This window comes from Octopus sinensis, linkage group LG9 (assembly GCF_006345805.1).
Source record: "Octopus sinensis linkage group LG9, ASM634580v1, whole genome shotgun sequence".
Classification (NCBI taxonomy): domain Eukaryota; kingdom Metazoa; phylum Mollusca; class Cephalopoda; order Octopoda; family Octopodidae; genus Octopus; species Octopus sinensis.
In genome coordinates this window covers 5,819,336-5,846,397 of record NC_043005.1, presented here as the reverse complement: position 1 = coordinate 5,846,397, position 27,062 = coordinate 5,819,336, and the positions used below count along the sequence as shown (strand labels likewise).

General features: G+C 38.5%; 1 protein-coding gene across 3 annotated transcripts in view; it reads right to left on the bottom strand.

Annotated features, from left to right (window-relative positions):
• The window catches only part of LOC115215775 (uncharacterized protein C19orf44 homolog), a 51,625-nt gene extending 25,140 nt beyond the window's left edge, over positions 1-26,485 (bottom strand). The window contains exon 1 of one of the 3 annotated variants that reach the window (XM_029785074.2): positions 26,366-26,485. In XM_029785074.2, coding sequence (XP_029640934.2) covers positions 26,366-26,475 — 110 coding nt within the window. In that variant the 5' untranslated portion in view covers positions 26,476-26,485. Of the gene's footprint in view, positions 1-5,143; positions 5,245-7,161; positions 8,205-26,365 lie in introns of those variants that run through there. The other 2 variants (XM_036505738.1, XM_036505739.1) reach the window with 2 other exon arrangements.
• Between the last annotated feature and the right edge of the window lie 577 nt (positions 26,486-27,062).

The following is a 27,062-nucleotide window of genomic DNA, read 5'->3' as shown; positions in this document are numbered from 1 at the left end:
CAGTTTCTACATTCAAGGCCACAACACAATCACCTTGTGTATAATAATAACAATGAAATTATTGTATACAGTGTTCAGGTGCACCACAACTTGTCAGAAAGTGCATATAAAGTACATGCAGTAATGTAAAAATGTCTGGAAAGCGAACAGTGTATGAGTCAGATACACGCTTGTGTGTGTATGGAGGGGAGAAAATCTGGTGTAGTGTTGGCGAATCTCAGAAAGCATGGAAGTTTTGAAGGATGCAGTACTCTGACAACTAACAACTGATGCCGGCAGTTTGTTCCATGCTTCAGCAACTCTAAGCGTGAAAAAATGTTTCCGAAAGTCATGGGAGCTGTGCTGTTTTCTGACTTTGTAAACATGTCCACGGGTGTTAGACGGGTGGAGTTTGAAAAGGTGCTCAGAGTTATTGTTTGTAAGATGGTTAATAATTTTATGGGTGTCTGCCAAGCCAGCTGCCAGACGTCGGAGTTTCAGTGTATCCATGCCCAGGGAAGTAAGGTGTTCAGAAGACTATGGTAGATTTATACAGAGGACATAAGTACATTAAAATGGAAGAGTATGGCTTAGTGGTTAGAGTTTTCAACTCACAATCTTAAGGTCACAAGTTTGATTCCCGACGATGCAGTGTGTCCTTGAGCAAGACACTTTATTTCACATTGTTTCACTCCACACAGCTAGCAAAAGTGAGTTGTACCTGTAATTCAAATGGGCCCACTTTGTCATTTTCTGTGTCACAGTGAATCCCCCAGAGAACTACATTAAGGATATGTGTCAATGGAGTGCTCAGCCACTTGTGCGTTCATTTGATGAGGAGGCTGTTCCGTTGATTGGACCAAATGGAACACTCATTGATGAAACCGACAGAAACGCAGGTCAAGTATATTAAAACAGTGTGACTTGGTCACCAATCACACAGGGTGACAGGCTTAAAATCACAACCTTTATATAAAGAGAGAGAAAAAGAAAATCTTATACAAAGTTGCTGTTTTGATCAAAGATATTTTAGAAGTGACTTTCCCACTTTTTGTTTTTTACAATCATGGGTATATCTGTTATTATAGTCACTTGTCCTTATATCAAGACCTGGACATTTGATACCTTTACCATGTTTCACTCTGTTGCAAATATTCTAACAAGATCCAAAGTCTAAAAATAACCTTCTTCCTCCTTCTTACTAATCTGAAGGTCTTCAAATGGTGGTGGTCACTTATGTCCCTTCTCTGATTAATCAAATCATGAAATCATAGAGAGTTTGTGTAGATTAACATGTGAAGACATATGGTCAAGTAGTTATGGTGTTTGGGCTGATAATCATAACAACATGGGTTCAATTCCTGTACTGAGCAGTGCACCGTCCTTGAACAAGGCACTTTTGTTTCTTGTTGCTTCAGCTTATTCAGCTGAAGTGCTAATGCAGCTCTCTCTCTCTCTCTCTTTCTCTCTCCAGCCTTCACATCCTGGATGTGCTGCTGGGTTAAATGCTAGGAAAGTCAAGAGGGTATCTTATGTCTACTCGTGAAAACACAAACACTTAAAACCATTAGCAAAAGCATGATACAGGTTACATGCTTGTGAATCTTGATTGTGGCTTGGCTTTTATAAAGTAACATAATATTAGGTTGTCCCAAAAGTTCGTAAACACTTGCGAAAATTGAATTTTTACTCGCCAAGTACTAACAAAAACAACAAAAATTATTCCTCAAAATAAAGACCTTTATTTTCCAAAACTTTCTACGAACTTTTGGGACAACCTTATATATGACACAATGAACTGACAAATATAGACTTGTTAAACACAATCATAGAACACATGAAGATAGTTCACATTAAAGGTTCTGAAATACTGTATTGCAGTGAGTATCTAGGTATACAACAATTTTTAAATTTATAAATATAAAGCTTTAGAAAGGCAATATGCTTGAGTGTCTGGAAAATGTCTGAGTGTCTTATACTCAGTATCATTAATAAGACAAGATAATCAATAGTTTTCAATGTATTTTTGTTACCTGCTATTTTCACCTTAAAGTCAATCTATTGCTCATTAGCCTTTCCCAGGACCCCCATTATACATCCACGCTAATTTGTCATGCTATGTTACCTACTGCTGTTGCTGTCATCATACCATGTCACCTGCTGCTGTGCTGACACTACTTATCTCATCCAATCACAGTTACACACAAAGTTCATGATACTCGTAGCTTGACCATAACATATTGGTACAGCATGCTGATAACAACATATTTTTCAGACACCTATGTGGTATCAAACTGCTGGATCAGGTGATGAAGGTCACGGAGAGGGTCATTGCCCATCCCATTAGGGAGAGAGTTTGCTTAGATGAGATGCAGTTCGGTTTTGTGCCAGGTAGAAGCACCACTGAATATGAATAGCCTGGGCAAAGTTTAGAAAGCTTCTACCCCTACTGGTGACAAAGGGTCTCTCACTCAGAGTGAAAGGTAGATTGTACGATGCATGTGTGCGAACTGCCATGCTTTTCGGCAGTGAAACAGGCTGTGACTGCGGAGGACATGCGTAGGCTCGAAAGAAATGAAGCTAGCATATTTGTAGCTATGATACCTGTGCTGAATGTGGCCGATGCCAGTGCCGCCTTGACTGGCTTCTGTGCCGGTGGCATGTAAAAAGCACGAACTGATCATGGCTGTTGCCAACTACCTCTGGCCCCTGTGCCTGTGGCACGTAAAAAGCATCCACTGCACTCACGGAGTGGTTGGCGTTAGGAAGGGCATCCAGCTGTAGAAACACTGCCAGATCAGACTGGAGCCTGGTGCAGCTTCCTGGCTTCCCAGACCCCAGTCAAACCATCCAACCCATGCTAGCATGGAAAACAGACGTTAAAAGATGATGATGACTTCTATCATTTTTTTTCTCTTGTATTTCAGAAAGAGATATTTTCCCTGAAATATTATTGGATCATTAACATTGTATGTAAGGTTAAGACAATAATTTTGTTCTCATTCAATAACATTATTTTATGTGCCTTCATTAACTTCTCGCCTGCATTGCTCAAAGGTTTTCCATACATTTATTTTACTATTTTCCACATTTTAACTTTAAAATATAGTTATTGATTTGTGCTTTCCATATAAAATGTACCAGATTTTTTCTGATTGGTCCCTAGTGACCCACAAAATCAAGAAAGATTGAAAACAACTGATCTACACAAACAGCCACACTCAACATAACAGTCTTCTTCAGCGTATAAGAGAGATCTGTGAAGACCAGACATAGATCTTTAGATAAATTAGAAAGCCTTTACAGAAAATAGATAAAATAACTGAAACTGTCTGAGTATGTGACAGACTAATTAAGTTTAAACACATCATCAGCAACATGATAGCAACAGTGATCTCTGAACATGCAAGACTGGCAGATGAGAAAAAGCACTGTTTTTACGAGGTCCTCTTCCGGATAATCTTGCTAACACATGACAATGACTTTGTTATCACAGACATGTTGAGAAACACCATGATGGAAACTTTGATGTACATGGGGGTTATGAAGATAATAGAAGGAATGAAAAAGGGTTAAAGTTCTTAGAGTTCTATGACGTGAACAGTCTATTTGGAACATCAGTTTCAGGAAACCAAAACCAGTCACCTAATATCTTAGTAGTTGGTTGTAAATTTAGCAAAGACAAAGGTTTAAGTTAAAAGAAAGAAGAATCTTGCCTCTGCTGTTATCCAGGAAGTGGCCATGTTTAATATGTAGAAAAGTTTGTGAAGGCCAGACACAGATCTTTAGATGACGAAGAAATCTTTCACAAAAAGGACAAATATAATACACTTCTTTGGCTCTCAAAATCCTGGTTACATATATAAAATCCGTTCATACCTGCACTTAAAGTCAACACACGCACACACACACACACACTCAAACACACACACACACACACACACACACACACACACACACACAACACACACACACACTCAAGCACTTTACTCTATATCAAGGGATAGTCATTTTTTTTTTTATGATTCCGAATTCCAAAGGATTACCAGATTCACCAGACTGCTGAAATCCTCATCAGTACCAGGGTGACTTCAAAAGATGTTAATAGTTTGGTGTTGCTCTAAATATGGATAACCAACAACAAAACAGAAAAGAAATTCATAAAGATTTTGGTCCTATTTATGCATTGAAAAATCTAAACCTAGATAGGAACCCCTTGCTCTATTCAGACTATCATTACTTTATCTATTACACATATACTTTTCAAATCAATAATTAGATCCTAGTATATATGTATACTACACACTGCAATTATATGTCACTATAAACATTTCAAAAGGTCCTAAACTTCAGAGTACACAAACAGCTGTTGATAATGAAGTAGATAAGTAAATAGATAAATAAATAAATAAATTTGTATACACGTGTACGTATAGTACATGTGTGTATATATATGCAAGTATATGTGTATGTGCGTGTGTGTATATATATATATACACACACACACACACATATATACACACATGTATATGCGGTGTGTGTGTGTATTGTTTGTAGATATGCATGAATGCTTACAGATAGTATTTCAAAATCAATCCTACCCAAATTACTGTTTACAGAATTTTTCTTTCATTATTTGAAACAAAAGCAGATATTGTTTGAATAGGGACAGCAATAGAAATATGGAACATACAACCTGGTAGCTATGCTTGATGTGAGTGCCATTTGACTGACTGAAACAGTGGAAAAGCCAGCCATTTACACATACATCACCACCATCCTCCTTCCCCTCTTCTTCATCATCATCATCATCCACTTTTCCATACTTGTATGGCTCAGATGGAATTCATTGCAGCAGATTTTCTATAGCCAGTGTTGTGGTGAAATCTTGACACTCTTGTGGGATAGCAAGCCAACTGTCCTAAACTGTATAAAGGCGCATGGACACTGTCAATGAAGGACAGTGTGGTGTGTGCAGGTGCTTTGTGAAGACAGTTGTAGAAGTCATCGAGAAGAAATATTGTTTGTTCTGTTTGTTTCTGATTTATATTTGTATTATTATAAGTCCATGTTATAAAGTGGCATGTACAGTGAGTTCAAAGAAGGACGTAACAGTGTCATTGAGACACAACAGCCAGATGTCCCTCCTGACATCAACACTCACCTGTTTTCAAACAAGGTAATAGTTCCTCATGGCAGGATGAGTTTCCATGGAAGAGTGGAAACAAATGGCACTGCTTGTATGACAGTGATGCTTGCTTAGAGCTATCAGATGTTGTGAAGACAAGTAGACACAAGCACACACACACACACAGACATCCATCCATGCATACACACACACGGTGAGCATGTCAAAACTTTGAAGTCACTATCAACCATTTCCTTGGATAAAATGTACTCCACTAACCAGTAATGAGTAATCCTTCACTTTAATGTTTAATCGTTTTTTTACACATATAACATGACATAAAACAAACATTTATACATGTATATATGTTTTATACATATATATATATATACAGTTACAACAGGTTTCTTTCAGTTTCCATCTACCAAAGCCATTCCCAAGGCTTTAATTGACCTGGAAGACACTTTCTCAAGGTGCCATGCAGTGGGACTGAACCTGAAACCAGGCGGCTGGGAAGCAAACTTCTGAACCACAGAGCCCCAACTACACCCATCACAGATACAAGTATTTCTGGGTGGGTAACAGAACTGGATAGGTAGAATAAGTATATTGTTAGAAAAGAAAGGGATAGATAAAATTATTGAGATAGAGTATGCGACAGGTTCATTAAGTTTAAACTTATCTTAGATAACATAGTAACTATGGTTTGCACTGAATAAGCAACCCAGTTAGGACTGACAGATGAGAAAATGCAGTTTTTATGAGGTCCTCTGACAGACAACCTTGATAATGAATGACAGTGACCTTGTTATCACAGCTGGTGGGTTTAATGGATATGTTGAGAATCACCATGATGGACACCCTGAAGTTCATAGGGGCTACAAAACAAGTGGAAGGAATGAAGAGGGATCAATGTTTTTGGAATTCTATGATGTAAATGAATTAACCATATGCCACACCAACTTCAGGAAACCAACCACCCTGACATGTAAACCAAGCAGTTGGTGATAAATCTGGCAAAGATATACCATCCAGGAAGTGGTCATGCTCAATATATTGAAAAGGAGTGGGTAAGATGAATCCATTGTAAACTATGGATATACACAAGTGATGCGGTGGGGATCACAGGCAGGCCAACAGAGAAAAAGGACTTGGTCCATAAGAGAAGCATTGGAGTACATAAATAAATAAATTCTTTCAAATTCTTAGAAGGCTCCCTAAAAGTAATTGATAGCTTCAGTTATATAGGCAATAGAGATGGGTGGCCAAAGTAGGAATGGTTCTGAAAAGGTTCAGGGAGTTGTTTTCAACATGAAAATCCTCTCTTCATAAGAAGGACAGGGTGTATAACTTTTGCATATGATATACAAGTTTGTATTGCAGTGAAAACAAGGAAGATTGGACGTAGAGGATATGTGTATGAGTTGTAAAGAAATGAAGCAAGCCCGTTCTACTGGATGTGTAATGTTAGTGTACATGAATGACGGAGCATGAAAGGCCTGCGAGGAAAAGTGAGTGTAAAGGAACCAGAAATGGTGAGCAAGAGAGAAGGATATAATGGTTCCTAGGCGAGAAGGTGGATCTCAAGAGGTGAAATCTCATGGAGTTAACGAAGGGCAGTAACAAATGTGGAGATATTGTGCTGGACACTGACCATCCAATCTATGTTTACATACGTGTGTGTGTGTGTGTGTATACATGTACACACACACACACAAACAACTGTGTGTAAATCCCTTTCGAACTTGACAATCGATGAAAACGAGTCCCTAAAGCAATCGACTGTTTGCGTTCGATCTACTAGAAATAATAATCAAATCTTCCAATCTTATAATCTTATAATCCATTAAAAAGGACTATGAACAAGCTGTGCCAAAATTCAAGAAGTGGTGGTCAAGGCTGAATTACTTTGACTATAAATAAGTCCGTTCGGTCAAGGATGACTCGGCCTTAACAAATAATGAATCTGATTAGTATCAGTTGTTAGTCACGAACGCAAGCAATAAGCTTTACTTTTATGTTTACAGAAAATTCGCAAATAATAATAAACTTACATTTAGTTCTTCTGTTGTGTGATTTGTATTTTTAGTTGTTATTGTTTTTAATTGCGAATAGAATTGATGATCTAAATAGTTTGAATATTAGTGGAAGTCTGGAAACTTTTAGATCATAGCGTGGCTAACAACCGTTGACGATTCGAAGATCTGAACTACTTTGGTTATTTCGTTTTTAATTTAGAAGTTACTGAACAGACGGGTTCGCAAGGTCAATAGCTGTGGTATAAATGATTTAGAAATATTTAGAAATATTCTTTCAGATTTCTTTTTAAGTGAACGTTAGAATTGTTTTGTTTACCAAATCACTGAAATATTGTCATTTTTATGTTTCTTTTTTTCAAAACATCGAAGAAAAATTGTTAAGTCAAGATTGAGAGATGAATTTTAAGTTTAAAAAATTGGATATATTTGAAATAAATAAGTGGACAATGAATATAGGTATATATAGGTATATAAAAATTACATAGACGAATTAAATTTACGAAATGTTTTTCGAAGTAACGAAATGGGACTGTCTGCGTCAAAGGTGGATAAAATTTTACAGCTGTACATAATTAAGAATGCACCGTTTAATGTGCATCTTAGTTACTGACGGTGTAGAGCCAGACTTTCGACGATTCGTTCTCAACAAATTGACTTTCTTATTTTCGCAATTCTGTTTCAATTTTCGCGTCACCAATTTGTAAACTCTGATAAGTTTATGTTCAAAATTTACTTTCAACTTCTAAAAAGTAATTTGTTTTCTTCTGCAATGGCGGATGCAGTCTAAGTTAGATACATAATTAAGAACACACCGATCAAATTTAATTTTGATTTATAACTGAGATTGATTTCTCGGTGGAATTCTACTCCTCTACGAGCGGAACAAAATCCAGAAATACCGCTATCTGTCGGCCAACTACATTTTCCATCCTATGGCGTTCAAGACTTTTGGTGGGGTCAGACCACTAACTGCGAGATTCCTGTCTTCCCTGGCAACTCGCCTTGCAGAGGTAACTGGTGAGGGCGCTTGGCTATTCCAGCGCATCAACCTCGCCATCACTCACGGAAACGCTGCAAGCGTGCTGGCGTGTCTCAATAGCTATTAGACAGGTTTCCCAGCACCCCCAATTTTTCAACCCAAGGTGGTCAATTGTTTTAGATTTTTTTTTCTTTTTCTTACTAATTTCTTCAATTTTGTTCTCTGTTTTGTCCAATTTTCTAATTTAATTTTGTAAAATGGTAAACACTGTGAAGGTAATAAAAAAAGATTCTGAAAGTCCGCCGATCAGCGATTATCCCCTTCTCCTGAGACAAGTGTAATTGTAAAAGTTTACCGTATTTTTCCCCCTAGAATTTCAGTTTTTACATTTTGCCACTCAATTTCGTGTCCAGTTACTTCCCCGTGAGATACTAATAGCTATTCCAAACCTCTGCCATAATAATAATAATACTAATCTTTCCACGATAGGTGTACAGCCTAAAATTTTAAGGGAGCAGTGTATTCGAATTTACATCGACTCCAGTTTTCAACTGATACTTATTTTGTAGAAAGTCGACTTCAACGTAATTTGAATTCAGAACATAAAGACGAAGGAAACGCTGCTAAACATTTTGGGACGGACGTAAAGAATACGCACACCACCCGTTTTCGGTGTTACCCTAACCCCTAAACACCTGGTGTGTGTATTCTTTATCTTCACCAAAACAAGGATATAAACAGTAAGATAGAAGTAAACACTTGTTGGAATTCCGAGGAGTATCTTCTTATTAGAGTGATGGAATCACATGGACGTTACTTTTTGTTATTGTGATAGCCTGCGGAGGTAAGAAATACGCACACCACCCGTTTTCGGCGTAACCCTAACCTTAATCCTAACTCTAACCCTAAACACCGGGTGTATGTATTCTTTACCTTCGCCCTTGTTTTATTGGGATTGTTGACCACCTTACATCTACAACGGAAAGGCATCCACTGTCTCTCTACTTGCTACAATTAGCAACCATATTCCCTCAACCTGTATTTTACTGTCTACAAAAATTTAGGACACATTTAATAATGAAACATAAAGTCTTAAAATTGAGACGGATTTATACAGTTGCAACATCTCTTACCTTGGGTTTGCTCGATCAGGGCTGATTTAAGAGCAGAAATGTTCCAGCTGTGGTCACTTCGAGCTCAACAACAACGTCTTACACTCAGATAGAAAATACCTGATTTAAGATCTAAAGGAGATCAATAGATAAGCTTACAATAGTTTCTTAGGTTCAAACCAAGACAACCTAGGAATAAGAGTTCCTACAAAGAATTTTCCTTGCATGCAATGTGCATCCAATTAGATAGCTCTGAACTTCAAGCAGAAAGAGCACACTGGGGGGTACAGTTTCATTATTTATAAAATACTAGCAATGCATCTCGGCGTTGCCAGAGTATTATGACCTACGTTGTATTATTTGTTCCTTTCTTATGGACAGAATCTGTACACAAGAAGTATGAAGCAAACAACTCTTCTTTACAAACATGATTTTCGGTCATTTTTCTGATGAACAATGCTGCAGTTTCCGTCTGCTAAATTCAGTCACAAGGCTGTGGTTGACCTAGGGCTATAGTAGAAAACATTTGCCCAAGGTACTATGCAAAGGGACTGAACATGGAACCATGTGGTTGGGAAGCAAACTTCTCGACCACACAGTCATTCTTGCACCTAATGTGTGTGTGTGTTAAATCGAATATTGTGTCCCACTATGTCTCAAAGTCAGCAGTTCATCAAGCAGAGATCTATAAAATAAATGCCAGATTGAGATCGAATGACTAAACCCAGTAAAATAATGTTTAAGGACTTAATGGCTTCAAATCTAAGGTAATGGATTACTAACCACAAGATAATGAGTTCAAAGCTTCGTATTGAACTTCCACTCCATACGATAACACTATTTGTACATCTCAGTCTACTTCACTTCCAACAATTAACAATTGTAATTTGAAGTTGAATGCTTAGCAGTAAGAACGATGTCCAGATTTCTTTTAAAATTATTGTGCAAAATATTCTGAGAAAAAATATTTTTTTCACCACAACAAAGCACATACTGAGGTGTGTCTGTGGTAACTTGATCCACTACAAATAGCAGCCAAATCTGTCTTAAAACACACCCTTTCATCAAAAGAAAGACACAGATTTGCAGTATTTCAGGAAGAAAAAAAATAACTATGCGATGAGTCTGCTACATCAGAGGCAACTCTGGGATAGACAAAACGCAGACAAACATGCTCCACATTAAAAGATTATCTACTAAATAATACTAATAAAATTGATGGTATATCTTCGAAGTTTCATTCCCTGACAAAACTCCATGTATTTTAAACATTTTCTCATTATGCTCTATCTAAGAGTTAGGTTGTGGAGGCAGAGTTGCCTCCCTTAGCTAAAGACCTCAAAATTGTGCGACCCGACCTCGTTTTCGAAGTAATTTTTGTAGTTAAAAGGAGTTGTGCAAAAAACATACTTCATTTGGTAGCCGAAAGATTACTGAAACTTTTGATACCTCATACGTCAAAATCGGCAACTCAGTTTTCGAATCCATAAGGAACACACACAAACTCTGTTTTATATATTAAGATAAGGCGGTGAGCTGGCAGAATCGTTAGCATGCTGGGCAAAATGCTTAGCGGCATTTCTCTGACTGCACGTTCTGATTTCAAATTCCGTCGAGGTCGACTTTGCCTTTCATTCTCTCGGGGTCAATAAATTAAGTACCAGTTGAGTACTGGGGTCGATGTAATCGACTATCCACCTACCCCTAATTTCAGACTTTGTGCCTATAGTAGAAAGGATTATTTATAAGAAATAAGGTAGGAAAACAATAATCTTTTGCTAACTATATAACATACTATAGAGTTTCGTTCTTGTAGAAAAAAAAAACGAAAAAAGAAGGCAGTTCCGACAACGGACAGTCAACAGCAATTGACAAGGTTGCAAGACGCAACGAAAATTTTAGTAAAAATAAATAAGTAACTGAGTGGAAATCAGACCGGTGAGTGTGTTAAATTAACAAGACACTAAAAGAGAATGACTCTTCCCAGACACAATAAAATATACTATGGAGTTTTACCCCTCATGTGATGGGTAATACTTTGGAAGTGTGCTTTTGCCACTATGGATAATATAAGGAAATATAGCAGACATACAATAATTATAATTTAACTTTGATGAAATTTCTTGGAATACATTTCATATCTGAAACAAACAAACAAACAAAAGAAATGGAACTGATATGTAAGTCCCTTCGCTATTACTGTCTCAAGTTCTTGGACTCCCAGGGTCGGTTACTCGGTTTCCATGGTGCATAAGTGACCAAAATCACAACATTCTCTCTGAACGAGATACCAGTCTTTTTTTTTTATTTTGTTATTTTGTTTCAGTCATTTGACTGCGGCCATGCTGGAACACCGCCTTTAGCCGAGCAAATCGACCCCAGGACTTATTCTTTGTAAGCCTAGTACTTTTTCTCTTGCCGAACCGCTAGGTGACGGAGACGTAAATACACCAGCATCGGTTGTCAAGTGATGTTGGGGGGACAAACATATGTATATATATATATATATATATACACGATGGGCTTCTTTCAGTTTCCGTCTACCAAATCCACTCACAAGGCTTTGATCGGCCCGAGGCTATAGTAGAAGACACTTGCTCAAGGTGCCCTGACCCCACAAAAAACACATTCTTTTCAACTCTAGGCACAAGGCCCGAAATTTTGAGAGAGGAGCTAGTCGATTAGATCGCCCCCAGTATGCAGCTGGTACTTAATTTATCGACCCCGAAAGGATGAAAGGCAAAGTCAACCTCGGCGGAATTTGAACTCAGAACGTAACGACAGACGAAATACCTATTCCTTTACTACCCACAAGGGGCTAAACACAGAGAGGACAAACAAGGACAGACAAACGGATCAAGTCGATTATATCGACCCCAGTGCGTAACTAGTACTTTTTTAATCGACCCCAAAAGGATGAAAGGCAAAGTCGACCTTGACGGAATTTGAACTCAGAACGTAGCCGTAGACGAAATACCACTAAATGTTTCACCTGGCGTGCTAACGTTTCTGCCAGCTCGCCGCCTTAACACAAAAAACACATAAAGTGGTGCCACTTTAAAAATGCTGCCCCCCCCCCCCCCAGCTACGCTAGTGCATACGTACTAAGTGTAAAAATCAATGTTACCAAATTAAAAGGTTGCGAGCTGGCAGAATCGTTAGTGTTGGGGAAACCCTTCGCAGTATCCATTTTGGCTTTTTTCGTTCAAATCTTACTAAGGTCAACTTTATGTTTCATTTTTTTTCTTCGGGGTTGATAAAATAAAGCACCAGCCAAGTGCTGTTGCTAGTAGAATAGACTAACCTTTCTTTTTAAGAAGTGCTAGCCTTGTAACTAAATTAGAAACAAAAACAAATTTTAATAATAAATAGGCGCAGGAGTGGCTGCGTGGTAAGAAGCTTGCTTCCTAACCACGTGGTTGCAGGTTCAGTCCCACTACGTGGCACCTTGGGCAAATGTCTTCTGCTACAGCTTCTGTCCGGCCAAAGCCTTGTGAGTGGATTTGGTAGGCGGAAACTGAAAGAAGCTCATATATATGTATATATATCTATGTGTGTCTGTTACCCCCATCACCACTTGACAACCGGTGCTGGTGTGTTTACGTCCCCGTAACTTAGCGGTTCTGCAAAAGAGACCGATAGAATAAGAGGCAGGCTTAAAAAGTAAGTACTGGGGTTGATTCATTCGACTAAAAATTCAAGGCGGTACTCCAGCATGGTCACGGTCTAATGACTGAAACAAGTAAAAGATAAAACACACGAATCCAAAAGTGGGGTCTAAATTGTGTCCCTGAAACTACGTAGCTTTGTACCAATGCTAGAAACCCTTTGTTATCAGTTAAAATATAGGAAACTTCAATTAAACATGGGTGAAAACCTGGAAATTAATGAAGGTAAATCGATATAATAGAATGCTGAATATAAGTGAAATGTCATTAACAATTAAGCCTGATTAATTAAGTTTGGAAGATAAAGTAAAAGCAAATCGACCTCATTAATAATAATTTGAATATTTTAAGTTTGAAGATAAATGAAGTCAATGGAAATGTGTTGCCTCTCATCCTCTTGGAGTTGGTAAAATAAAGCACCAGTAAAGCAGAATCGTTAGCACGCCGGGCGAAATATTTAGCGGTATTTCGTCTGGCGTTACGTTCCGAGTTCAAATTCCGCCGAGGTTGACTTTGCCTTTCATCCTTTCAGGGTCGATAAATTAAGTACCAGTGAAACACTAGGATCGATGTAATCGACCAGTCCCCTTCCCCCAAGTTTCAGTAGAAAGGATTATTATTATAACTGTTAGAGTGGCAAACAAGCAGAATCGTTACCGCGCCGGACAAAATGCCTAGCGGCATTGCTTCCGCCAAATTACGTTCTGAGTTCAAATTCCACCAAGGTCGACTTTGTTTTTCATCCTTTCGAAGGTCAATAAAATAAGTGCCGGTTGAACACTGGAGTCGATGTAAGCAACTTACTAACTTCCCCGAAACTGCTGATTCGGTTGCCAGGTAACCTATTCCCAAAAATGGTCTTCTTCAGTGAGATCGAGACTGGAAGCAAGCCTCAGAGAGGCGGAGACATCGCCATCAATTCCTGTGGCTGTTGTTCGGGGTCACTGAAAGTGACCCCAGTGCCACAGGATCTGCCTATCTCGAATTGGTCCTGTCAACCACGTCCGCTCTCAAGAAAAACAGTGTACGGGATGATGAATGTCATGGGTCGACGCTGTCATCACCTTCGATGGGCTCTCATAAGCAGTAAGCAATGTTAGCCATCATATAATGCAGGGGTGGAGGATGAGGGGCACGTGTCCCCTCAAGAAAAGAAGTGCGCCCTTCTAAATAATGTTATTATGCCCTTTTTTCCCGGAATTGTATTCGTTTCTGACCTTATGCCCTCTCTTCGAAAAATTCCTGGGAGCGGCCCTGTAATGGGCATCTTTGGAAGTATTCGTTTGTCACAACGGTTGATATCAGGAAATATGGCAAACAATAATTATAATTGAACTTTTATAGAATTTCTTGGTTATAAGAGTAATACTAATTTTCAAAAGAAAATTATTTATTACCTTAAAATTAAATAAAATTCTCATTTGTTTATTTGCTATAATTATGTTATTTTTCTTAATCTTATTAGCATAATAGCAATCTACTCCATTAAAGACCTATCTCCGTACAATTTTATTAAAATTTGTGTATTTTTCAGGGATCTAGTTGATTTTTCATTTGCAAAATATGCATTTTTTAAAAGGAAGTAAAAAATCTGAAAATCGGCTATAATAATATAGCCTTCCATCTCATTGCTTTGAAGGTATGATGTTGTGGAGAAAAAAAATAGTGAAAAAAGTTAGAGGTTTAAAAATCGAAAAAACTGGGTATTTTTAGCCAATAGCGAAACAGCAATTTTCTGCGTCTAGCGGCGTCAACTTTTAAGGTTGTACCCTGTGAAATTTATAGTTTAGTGTCTAACCTGTTCATTGTAGGTTTCTAAATAAACAGAAATACCCTTTATAATTTTAAAAAATTGTTATATTAATATATTAGTCAGCATGTGTTTACTTTATGCGTACTTCAGTATTATGTATACCTGACATGTATTTCTGTACATCTTTAATATATAAGTGCATGTGTGTGTGTGTCTCCAAAACTCCAAAGTTGAGTAACGTTTTCATGTTTGGCTTTGTAAACTACGATAAGAATAACACTGGTCAACAAAGAATTTGTCTCAAGTAAAAGAATGTCAAATTATCTGTATCACCCACAGTTTCTCTGTTCCACGATATCCCTCTCAGTTCCTGTTACATGTGCTAAATTTCAGTTAAGCTGCTGAAATGTGAAGCTAAGGGTTTAAGAAATACTCCTAATTAAAAAGTTTATGAATAGAATTAACCTAGTGAAATCATAAATCCAGTTATCTGAGTCAATGAGTCCCAAAAATATGTAAAAAAATACTAAGAGTGAAAAAATCAACATAGGCACCAGCGGCACAGACAACAGTGAACCACAACGCAGCGTGCGGTTGTCATGGTAACAAGCTGCTAATGCCACGCTGTCTGTTGATTGGCTAAAATGACCCAAATTTCCCAACTTTAATTCCAAATAACATCAGATTCTTTAATTTACGAGATAAAGTAATTGGTCGGTCGTAACTAAAACTCAGAGTTGCATCGGTTCACCAAAATTGAAAGCAATCTGAGCAAAATTAAGGAGGGCCCATTTTGCGAATGAGAAAGACTCCTTTTTCAGGAAGTTATAGGACACTTATCTTACAATTCTTTTGTTAAATCTCTTTCACTCTCTCTTACCCTCTCTCTCTCCACTTCTCTCCATTCAATGAAAATCATAACTGGAGAAATAAACAAACCAACATTTATATCGGTCATTATGATAAGGATCTTTTCACTTTGATAAGGATCTTTTCACGAAGTTTAAAAGTGTTTAGTTACAAAGAAATTACTTTAAAAATCTGCCGGTCAAAGTGAAAAGATCCGATACCTGTTTCCCTAGTTTTTTTTTGTTTTTTTTTCTGTTTGTCAAATAAATAATTTCGTGAATAATCGCGGGTTAGCGAAGATTTTAAGCCTGTTGTGTAAGGTAAGGCCCTTTCTGTGTTTGTAAGAGAAAGGATGAGCATGAAGAAGACAAAGATTAAAAATGAAAGCGGGAAGGATATTAACTGGAGCGACGAGAGAGAAAGAGAGGGGCGAAAATCAAAGTCGTGAGAAAATTGTGAGTAAAAAGATAGGAAATTCTTCTGATTTTTTCTCATGGAAAATAAGTAATTGAGAGAAATATTGACAAAAAAGAAAAAGAAAATCGAAGAAAGAAAGAAAGAAAGAAAGAAATGAGGTGAAGGGAAGAAAGTATTGAGTTCAGAAAAAATATATGAAAGAGGAAAGGTTGGAGGAGAAAGGTGAATGAAGGAGAATGTTTTGAAAGAAGTGAAATAGAGAAGTGATAAAGAAGTGGCAGTAAGAGTGAAAGAAATGGAGTGTGTGAAAGGGAATGAGTGTGAGTGAGGGAAAGAGAGAGACACGCAAAGAGTATGACTCTGTGCGTGTGCGTTAGAGAGAGAAGTGAATAGTGTGTAAGAATATGAGATCGAGAGAGTAAGAGAGAAATGTAAACCGTATGAGAGAATGAGAGTGAGAGAAAAGAATATAAAAAGAATAAGAATGATAGAGAAAGGCGGAAATCTGTTGTGAGAAAAATACGAAGCGAGAGGACAGGCGAAATGTGAAAGATTATTGGAGAAGGGCAAATGTGAAAAACAGATTTGAAGAGAATCACGAATGGGAAGAAGGGTGGCGAGAATAAGGCATGGAAGTATGTGAAGAAGAAGAAAGGGAAATAGCTGAGATAAAAGATGAAAAAGAAGGAAGAGTCGAACAAATTTGAAAGAAGAATAAGGTGTGTGAAAGGAAAAAGGTGTAATAGGGAAATGAAGGTAGAGAAATTATGAGAATGAAAGGCGGTGAGCTGGCAGAATCGTTAGCACGCCGGGCGAAATACTTGGCAGTATTTCGTCTGTCGTTACGTTCTGAGTTCAAATTCTGCCGAGGTCGACTTTGCCTTTCATCCTTTCGGGGTTGATTAAATAAGTACCAGTTACGCACTGGAGTCGATATAATCGACTTAATCCGTTTGTCTGTCCTTGTTTGTCCCCTCTGTGTGTAGCCCCTTGTGGGTAGTAAAGAAATAAGAAATTATGAGATTGAGAGAGCAAGAGAGAATGATTGCTGAGAGATCCGAGAGCTGAAGTAGGAATGAAAAGAGGGGGGTGAGATGTATTGTCTGATAAAGACAGAATTGGAGAGATGCGAGAAAGAGAAAGTAAAGATTAAAACCATAAGATAATGTTGAAATGGCTGCGGAGTGTGAAGAGAGAGAGAGAGGGGGGGGTATAAGCGAGATGGAAAGATAAACAAGTGAGGGATTGAAAGACAAGTCTTGTCCTCTATTGTAATTCCATTCACGCAGACACACGCGGCCTTACTGCTTTCATATTGACCCTAGAAGGATGACGGGCAAAGCTGACTTCGGTGAGATTTGAGCCCAGAACATAAAGTATTTTGGGATCTTTTCGGTTTGAACGGCAGTTTTTAAAAGTAATTTCCACGTAACTAAACACTTTTAAACTTCGTATTCTGGTAGAATGTGTTTATAAAACATCTTTTTCTCTTGGCTTTGTTGAGAAAATTCTATAGTTTGTAAGATATTTGTTGTTTTTTTTTTTTCAGTTTCTGCAATTTCAACCAACCAATGATGTCTATTGAGGTGAAAACATTCTGTGCCGTATGAATATGTCCCTCGTTTAAGAAACAGATTGGGTTTATTTACAATTTCTGAAGAAAAAAAGATACCCTTCCCCCCATACCTAACCCCACCCCTAACTCTAACCCTAAAACATTGAAATGCAATAGATCGATATTAGGGTCATAATTATGGGTGACAATTTCATATGACACCGCTAGAAAAAACTGCCGTTCAAACCGAAAAGATCCATATTTTGTTCGAAAACTCCATAAAGTGAAAGTAAAGGGGAGAGAGAAAGGTTGAAAGAAAGGGACTAAGGTGAAGGATTGAGAGCAACATGCGTCTAACAAAGGAGGGAGTGGCGAGCAAACCGACCCGAGGGTTTGGCTGGTGCTTAATTTTATCGACCCTGGAAGCATGAATCGCAAAGTTGACTTCGGTGCTATTTGATCTCAGAACCTAAAGAACCGTAGCTAAACTTTGAAATTATTTTGTTCGACACGTGAGGGTAAAAGGAAGAAAAAAAGGTTGAAATGAAGAGACTGGATACAATAGACCGTCGATGGAACAGAAATGTGATTGGGGCGGATAAGTGAGTAAATCAACCTCTATATTTAGCTGGTATCTTACTTTATCGGCCCCGGAAAGATAAAAGGCGAAGTTTGACCTCTGCGGGATTCGAACTCAAAATGTACAGAGCCAGAACACAAATACTTAAAGATGTTTTGTCCAATGCTCTAACGAACCTACCAATCCACCGCAAACGTTGTAATATGAGAAAGAATTATTAGATCATCAGTGAATGTGATTGTGCATAGACAGGGTGTTGGAGGTGTTGGAGAAGAAGTTGTGAGAGAAGGTTTAAGAGAGGAAGACGGAGCGGGAGGGGGCAAATAGATTCACCAATGACATATCGCCACTTGCTAGTCACTGGCTTTTGTAAAACTTAAAGCTGGTCGCCTCATAACAATAGTCAGCCGATACTTTTCATTGATATTCTTGTTTGATAAATAAACCACTCAGCCCATGTGTTACTTTCTCATAACAGATGATTGTCTAAGAAATGATAGGCTAAAATAAAGATCGGATGTTCATTTTGTTTCGACATGTAAGCAAACGCTCCAGCAACTAATATTCGGCTTGCAGTAACAAGTTCAGAAGCTTTTTATTTTGTTGGTTCCTGCCATCATGGTACGATACCACCGACTTCTCGTTTGGCTTTATTTATTTACTCTTAGTCAACCATATCGAACCCAGTGTTTTATTTCAATATGATACCTATTTTATAGATTTCAATTTATCGAACTGCTAATTTACATGAAAAAATACATTCAACAGCTGGCGGATTCACTGAATCGCTTGAGCACTGAATAGAATGTTCCGCAGTAGGCTATGATGGAGGCGCAATGGCCCAGTGGTTAGGGCAGCGGACTCGCGGTTTCGATTCCCAGACCGGGCGTTGTGTGTGTTTATTGAGTGAAAACACCTAAAGTTCCACGAGTCTCCGGTAGGGGTGGTGTACTCTTTCGCCCCAACTTTCTCTCATTCTTTCTTCCTGTTTCTTGAGTAACGCTGCGATGGACTGGCATCCCGTCCAGCTGTAGGGAACACATACGCCATAGAAACCGGGAAACCGGGCCCATGAGCCTGGCTAGGCTTGAAAAGGGCGCATAAATAAAATAAAATGTAGGCTATGATACGTTCTGGCATACCGTTTCGGCGCTGCTTATTTGGCGGCGCTGATTCGAAGCTAACTTATTTGACATCGGACGTTTTAATGCTTCTCTCGCTCTCTTTATGTTTGTGAGCATATTTTTCTTTATCTGTAGAAGAGGAAAAGTGTTTATATGTCAATCATGTTAAATTAATAAATTGTAATTTCCTTCTCCCCCCTTCTGTCTGTTTGTGTATATTTCTGCACTTGTGTGTGTATTTGCATCCAATGCCAAAAAGTACTGTCGCCCAATCAGGCTGAATGTCCACTCAGCTGCGCCAAATCACCCCCATTTCGTCCATAGTATTTGGCTTTCTGCACACTGAAGTCAACCTTACCTTCCATCACTAGCGTAGCTAGAGTGTGTGCCACCCGGGGCGGCCCTTCCGTTTGCCGCCCCGGATCCTGCAAAAAATACATACTGACAACAGCCAACCAAAAGTGCCGCCGGGACGGACCACCCCTACAACCCCCACCCTAGCTACGCTAGTGCCTTTCATCCTTCAGGGTTCGACTTAAAAAAGAAAAGAACTAATCCGAGGCGGTGAATTAGCGGAACTTCAAAACTGTCCGACTGGATTCACTTTGGTATTTGTTCCAGGTCTTTACGTTCCGAGTTCAAATCTTACCATGGCCTGCTTAGATGGTACACTTAAACTCTTCGCCCAGTTTAACACCACGACCTGACACTTCGAGTGGCTACAGAGCAGTGATTCCCAAAGTGGGCAGTATTGTCCCCCTGGGGGTGGGGGTGGAAAGTTCCAAGGGAGCGTTGAAGAAAATAATGGGTTCATTAAGTTAAGTTTTGTGAAATATAGTTGCTTTGAATTTGCTTCAAAAACAGGTCTATGTTTGTGATGGTTAGTTGGGGTGGGGGCACTAGGAGTGTGGCCAGGGTTTCAAGGGGGCAGCAGCTTGAAAAAGTTTGGGAACCACTGCTTTAGAGGAATCCACTCCGTTAAAAACACTCGGGCCCGGCTTCCCGTTTGAAGATACTTTCCTCTCTCTCCTGGTTTCGGAAACCCTGTAACTGGTCATGAACACTTGTCTTCCCTCCTAAATTAAACATAAATAAATAAATAAAAAGATATACGACCGGCTTCTGTACATCTTTTCGTACTCCACTATTAAGTTGAGTCACCAGTTTTAGCGGAAGAGGTTTTGTATACATATAAATATGTCTGAAGCATGATGGCTCCTGATAAGTCTTTATAAGGATTAGATATTTGCTACGCTTAACTTCTACGTGAAGTACAAAATACTTCAAGGAAAATCAACCAACACAAAACAAATTTAAAGAACTTTACCACTCATCTTATAAGCAGTTTGATAACACAGAGTATGATTTAACGAGCTCTGTTTTAGAGCAAAAGATGAGATAGTGCTATCATTTGTTTTTAAAGATCTTGGCCAGTTTGGTGAGAAAAATCGCTTGCTCTCTTATCTCGATGATATCGCCAAGGAATTCGGAATATGAAGCACAAGACTTCGGTGGTGTCGTAACAAAATGAGATCGTGAGCTCGGTGTTGACCCAAGTCGCTAAACGATAATGATGGTGATGATGACGATGATGATGGTGGTAGTGGAGGTGATAGTGGTGACAATGATATCGGTGGGAGTGATGATGATGATGATGGAATGTTTTTAATCATAGGTTCACTCAGTCAGGGTTAAACAACCGCCACAAACGTGATTTGTGCTTTGTTCCCACTGCATGGTACCTTGCGAAATTTTATAATTACAGTAATCCCTCGACTATCGCGGGTGTTACGTTCCAAAATCTCCCACAGAAATAATTAAAATCTAAAAAAATATAAATACCTATCGGCCGCAGAAACTCGCGGTATACTGAGGAGTCCGTGATATAAATTTACTTATATTAGCCAGAAAAATATACTGAGTGCGCGATAGGTGAACCGCGATGTGGCGAGGGATTGCTGTACTTTATAATTCCTTACCTTGGGTTGACCAACAACTTATGAGATGAAGTCTGAGTACTGTAGTATAGTGTTTTTCATAGGACATGCCTGTGAAGATTGTAAACGGACAAAAGAATCGCCAAGCCCGTAACACAGGGGAGCGGAGCATAAACAAATACCTGGCCGGTTGCTATCAGTTTGTAGTGGTCGCCTTCGAGACCTCAGGTGTTCTCCGACTCCGTATTGTTGATTTCCTCCACAAGATCAGGATAAATGCGGCTTACGTGAGAAATAACCTTCGCTAAGTTGGGTGGCTATTACAGCGAGTGTTGTTGACCATTTTCTGTGGCGAGCTGGCAGAATCGTTAGCACGCCGGGCGAAATGCGTAGCCGTATTTCATCTGCCGTTACGTTCTGAGTTCAAATTCCGCCGAGGTTGACTTTGCCTTTCATCCTTTCGGGGTCGATAAATTACGTACCAGTTACGCACTGGGGTCGATGGAATCGACTTAATCGCTTTGTCTGTCCTTGTTTGTCCCCTCTGTGTTTAGCCCCTTGTGGATAGAAAAGAAATACATTTTCTGTAGCAACGCCTTTGCAACCATGTCCACGAGGCACGGCTAAACACGCCACTTCCGGGGTATACAACCCATTACCCCCCCCCCCTAATCTTCTGCTACTTAATTCCCTCACCATTTTGCGTTAGTTTATTCTTTTTTGTGTGTTTGTAACACTGACAGCGCCTGAATATTATGAGGACGTCAAACAGAAAGCGGTCGAAAAGCACAGTTCTTAAACATTCGCTGAATAGAAACTTGTAGCCATATCTAATTCATGCCACACCTTAATGTATTAAAAGAGTACAGTGATGCCTCACTTTACGAGAAGCCAGATTTACGAGTTCTATTTTATAATAAATATATAATGGTCAAACAGCTATTTTGTGAACCAAGTGCAAAAGTTTCTACTACCATAACAAATGCGTGTTACCGAGAAATTTACAGAGAGCGAAAAAAGCTTCTAAGCTAACAACTCTAGAATTATTTGTTTAAAAAGAAATTTACAAGTCCGTCTACGAGTGCTTGTGAATCGGTGACCGCGTCTACAAATGCTGGTGTGTACGAGTCTAGTGCGAGTGAAAGGGGTTCAGGAAACGATTATATTTTTTTATTATAAATGAACTTGACATACTTTTTTACTTTACATGAAGTATTTTTTACATTCCACTGTTGTTTTATTGCCATTTATTTACGACCATTATGAAATTTATAGGTAAAATAGTTTTATGAGAACGAATTATGATTTAAAACATTGCTACTACGAGAAATTATTGCTCTGCTTTACGAGCGATCTCCGGGAACGAATTAACTCGTTTATCGAGGTATTACTGAATAAATAAAAAAAGATAATATAGTCCTAAGTGCACTTACGTCTGAAAAAGACGGGAGGTAAGGCACGAACGTCTTAGATTATATAGGTGGTCAGTTGAGTAGGTCTGACCCGGGGCTAAACAACAAGACATTGAAGATACCGGCTACTTCTTGTACATATGTGTTAATGAGAACAAAAGTATGCATGTATGTACGCTTAATCAGAAAATCCTTCTTCGCTGGTACCACCTCTTTTTTTCATCCGTATCGGTTCTGTATATAACTTTACAACATGACCACCATCATCATGGAGAGTCTACATTGTTGTTCGACTTGTTAGAAATAAGAGCTAGCTGCCAACATTACCACGAATCACACCGTACCACAACCCTTTTGATACTAACGTGCCTGAGACCACCTCTTCAAACGTTGTTTTAAAGTGATCAACATTTCATATTAATTCATATTCTAAACACTAGTTTCATAATGACAGGTATTTTACGAAATACTTTATTTTTCAGCCACAGCCTAACCCCCCTCCGCACCACCACCTTATATTACTATCACCACCGCCGCCGCCGTCACCAAAGAGAAAGAAAGTGGAGAGGCAAAGGCCACATTTATTGACCAGTGTGGTCTTCGATATACAAAAAGACAGAATAGTCACGGATGAAATGCGTTTGCTCATAGATCCGGCCTGGGAATAAATCACTAAACACCTAGTAACCATTAATCATGCTAGATAGAGCAACCAAATCACCCTCACATCATGCTCAATTGTCTATGGAAGACCATATTGAACAAAATGCACAGGATGAGCGCTTGTAATCATAAGATCTTCATCGGGACAGACATGGACTCAAAGACTAAGAACAATTACTACGGCCCACCAAAACTAACACTAAATGGTCGCCCGATCTGTTAGAAATATCAGCCAAAAACTCGACGATTATTTGCAAGTGTGGAACCCCTTTGATTGCTGTTTTACTCCACAGGATTCCATAGCCATTTGATGTTTTTTAAAAAATCCCATTATATTTTTATAATTAAATTTTAATAGGAATTGTATAAAAAGTTAAAATATTTTGAGTATAACCGATTCAGTGCATATAATTTTTAGCAACTAAATCTTATATAGACCCCACTCCCCATAAGGGTCATACGGACCTCGATTGAGGACCACTCCCCTAGCATCTTGAAAAGGACACTTCCGATCATATTGCCCTGGATAGACTGTTTGAATAAAAGGTGGTGGTCATGGCTGGGTTGTTTGAACATGGGTTTACTTAATCAGGTAGTACTAATCGGATCGTGTTAATGCTTATCGGTGGTTGGGGGAACCTATATATGGTTGCTTAAGGTGCTAAAAACAGCAGCCGTGTGTCTTGAACCCACACTCTAATGAGGTTAAAAAACTGTGGGACACATTGGGTAATGTTGTTTCAGGATGCATTATAGTAATAAAAGGCCGTGTGGTAATGGCCGGAACGTTTTTGACCATGTCGAGCACTACAATAGCAGCCATATCGCCCTAAAATCACACTAATGCCTTTTAAAAAATGTGGGAGATAGGATAATGCCTTAAATAAGCGCTTTAGTCATGACTGGATTGCCCATGACCATGTCTGCTCCAGCACTAGATAAAAATAGCAGTTATATATCCCTTAAATCATACTGTTAGTGCCTTTTAAAAAAGCGGAACATTATAAAGTTGTCTTAGATACTATATTAATGAAAGGCGGTATGTGGTCATGAATGGAACGCCTTTGATTATATCTGTTCGTTTAACTTATGACCCTGACTCTAAAACGACAATATCATGATAGTAACACATGGAGCAGTAAAAAAAAATATATTTGGGCCAACTTTTTAAGTATATTGTTAATTAAAATTACATTTGATTTACTGATCGGAATGAGAGAAATGAGTGATACCAGTGCGACGTGTTGGTATGCGTTCAGTAAAACCAACTTATAAAATAGGTGTGTGTGTGTTCACGAGGAATAAAATAGAAGAATAAAGAGTAAAGGTAGAATAAAGGTGGGAGAATAATGTTCACAATTCATCTTTTTCCAAAGAATTTGGATGTTGGTTGGTACTTCCATGAAGGTACAGGTCCTGCTATAACGGAACCCTAACACGGATCCCTAGATCCAGTCTCAGCTGTGAACTTGGAACCTAACAGACGACCAACCATAGCACTTACTCAGCGTACCTATTCATTTAGATCACAAGTGAACTAAACCGCTCATATTTTATTTTTTTTATTTTATCTAGTTTCAGCTCACGAGCTGTGGCCATGCTGGGGCACCGCCATTTATATATATATATATATATATATATATATATAGATAGATAGATAGATAGATAGATAGATACGCAGGCAGGCAGGCAGGCAGACAGACAGACAGACAGACAGACAGACAGACAGACAGACAGACAGACAGATAGATAGATAGATAGACAGACAGACAGAGATAGATTCACACACATACATAAGTGTATGAGCGTAGGCACATACATACGTATGGATGGATAGCTGTACAAAAGAGAGAGTATCTAGGAAGACATTATCCAGTGTACTTCCTTACTTAAGACGATCGAACATTTGGCTGCTATTTCTAGCAATTGTAGTTGCTATATAAAAACTCTGTTGTGTGGTTGTGCCATCATGAATGTTGTTTAACCTCAAGCCGATATATGCTCAGAGACATTCCAGCCACGACTATCCAGTCTTCTCAAATACAGTGTACCCTTTACCACATTATTTATTTAATACCGTCTCTCTTTTAAGCCAGTAGGGTACAGTTTGAGGGAGATTTGGCTATTATTAATTTGGAAATGCATGAGTATATACATCTGTATAATATACAATCTTACATGAATCTAGGAACCGGAGTAGGATCACCATAAACTTTGTGAAGCTCCCATTAATATTTTCAAAAAGAAAAAGAAAAAGTTGAACAATTTAATTTATTCGTTTTGTTCTTGAGAATTAGTTGTTTAAAAAAAGTTTGTCTCGCACAAACTTTTACTCACCGACCAACAAGCTCTGGTATAATGTTTCCTTTCGCTGTAATATCTGCTTACATCAAGTATACAAGCTTACCCCCGAGTCGGAAGTTGACCGGGTCACAGCGGGATTTTATTTATTTATTTATTTGACGATCGAGAGTGCAAGGACTCAACCCTGAACAGGACGCTAGTCCTTCGTAGTGTTAACTCCCAGCTGTCACTGATACTCATTCTTAATTCGAGTGGGGTGGATTGGAGCAAAACGAGTGGAATATAGTCGCTTTCTGAAGATGGAGACTACTTCATCGCCCGTTTCGAGAATCGAAACTACGACCTAACGATCTTGAGTTCAAAACACCCTTAACTCAGTCATATACAGATACGTGCGCACACCCATATAGATGTACGTATATAGCTAGATAGATAGATAGATAGATAGATAGATAGATAGATAGATAGATAGATAGATAGATAGATAGATAGATAGATAGATAGATAGACAGATGTATATGTGTGTATAGATATAACTAACCCTGCCACCTTTTTTAAAATTCAATAATTTAGAGTACTTATAGTTTTAGATACAGCATTATAATAAATTTCCATACAATCACTGAAAGCTCACTGAAATGCAAACCCCAAAGTCCATCCACGCCTTAACTCGTGTCTGATTAAACCCCAAATCAACAGAACTGTGCTAATGTTAAACTGTGTGACGGACCCTCCTCGATCACAAATATTTTCTTCTCCACTTTGGCAACTTTACACAGCGTAATTTACTTAATTCTGTGATAAATATAAATGAATTAAATCAAAAACTGAATTATATTGGAAAATTAAAATATAAACGTACTCACATACATGTATATAATATATATATGTATATATATTGAATTCCTTCGTCAGGAATGGGGATTTTCGAAGGGTTAGTGGATTTCATACAACCTAATGTGACATTCCAAAACATATTTGTATTATTTTCGATATACTGTACCTTCCCATAATTTCGGCATACGCTACACACTCACAGGTATATATGTATATAAATATATCGATTTACAGTGGGATATTCCCTTTATCGATCTCTGATCACAGTGATTTGAGAACAAATGGAGAATATATCTTTGCCTTAAACTTTTGCCAAGCTGAACTTTTTAAAAATAACCAGGAATTCAGATCCATCGCAATATAGAATAGCTACACTCTCTGCTATTTGCTCAATCTAATTAAGTGAGTATCTTCGAGTCGCAAAGAAACCCCTGATCAATCGTGATCAGGAAACCCCCATTGCTTCTAAATATGCTCTATCTCCTTCAAGCAGAGGGCCACACAGTACATTGTCAGGCACGCAGTTGTTGATTGCCGGGCATGTCGGAGTCTTCCTTTTGATCAGGTTCTGTCTTCTATGCCTGTAGATTCTCGCTGATTTTAACTTCTGGCTGAGGGGTTTATCCTTTTAGGCCTTTCATTATATTCCGATGAATTCCTGTATCCAATTACGATCTGGCATTTTCTGCTTACGTGTGACCATTTCCCTCTAGCCTTTTTAAAAAA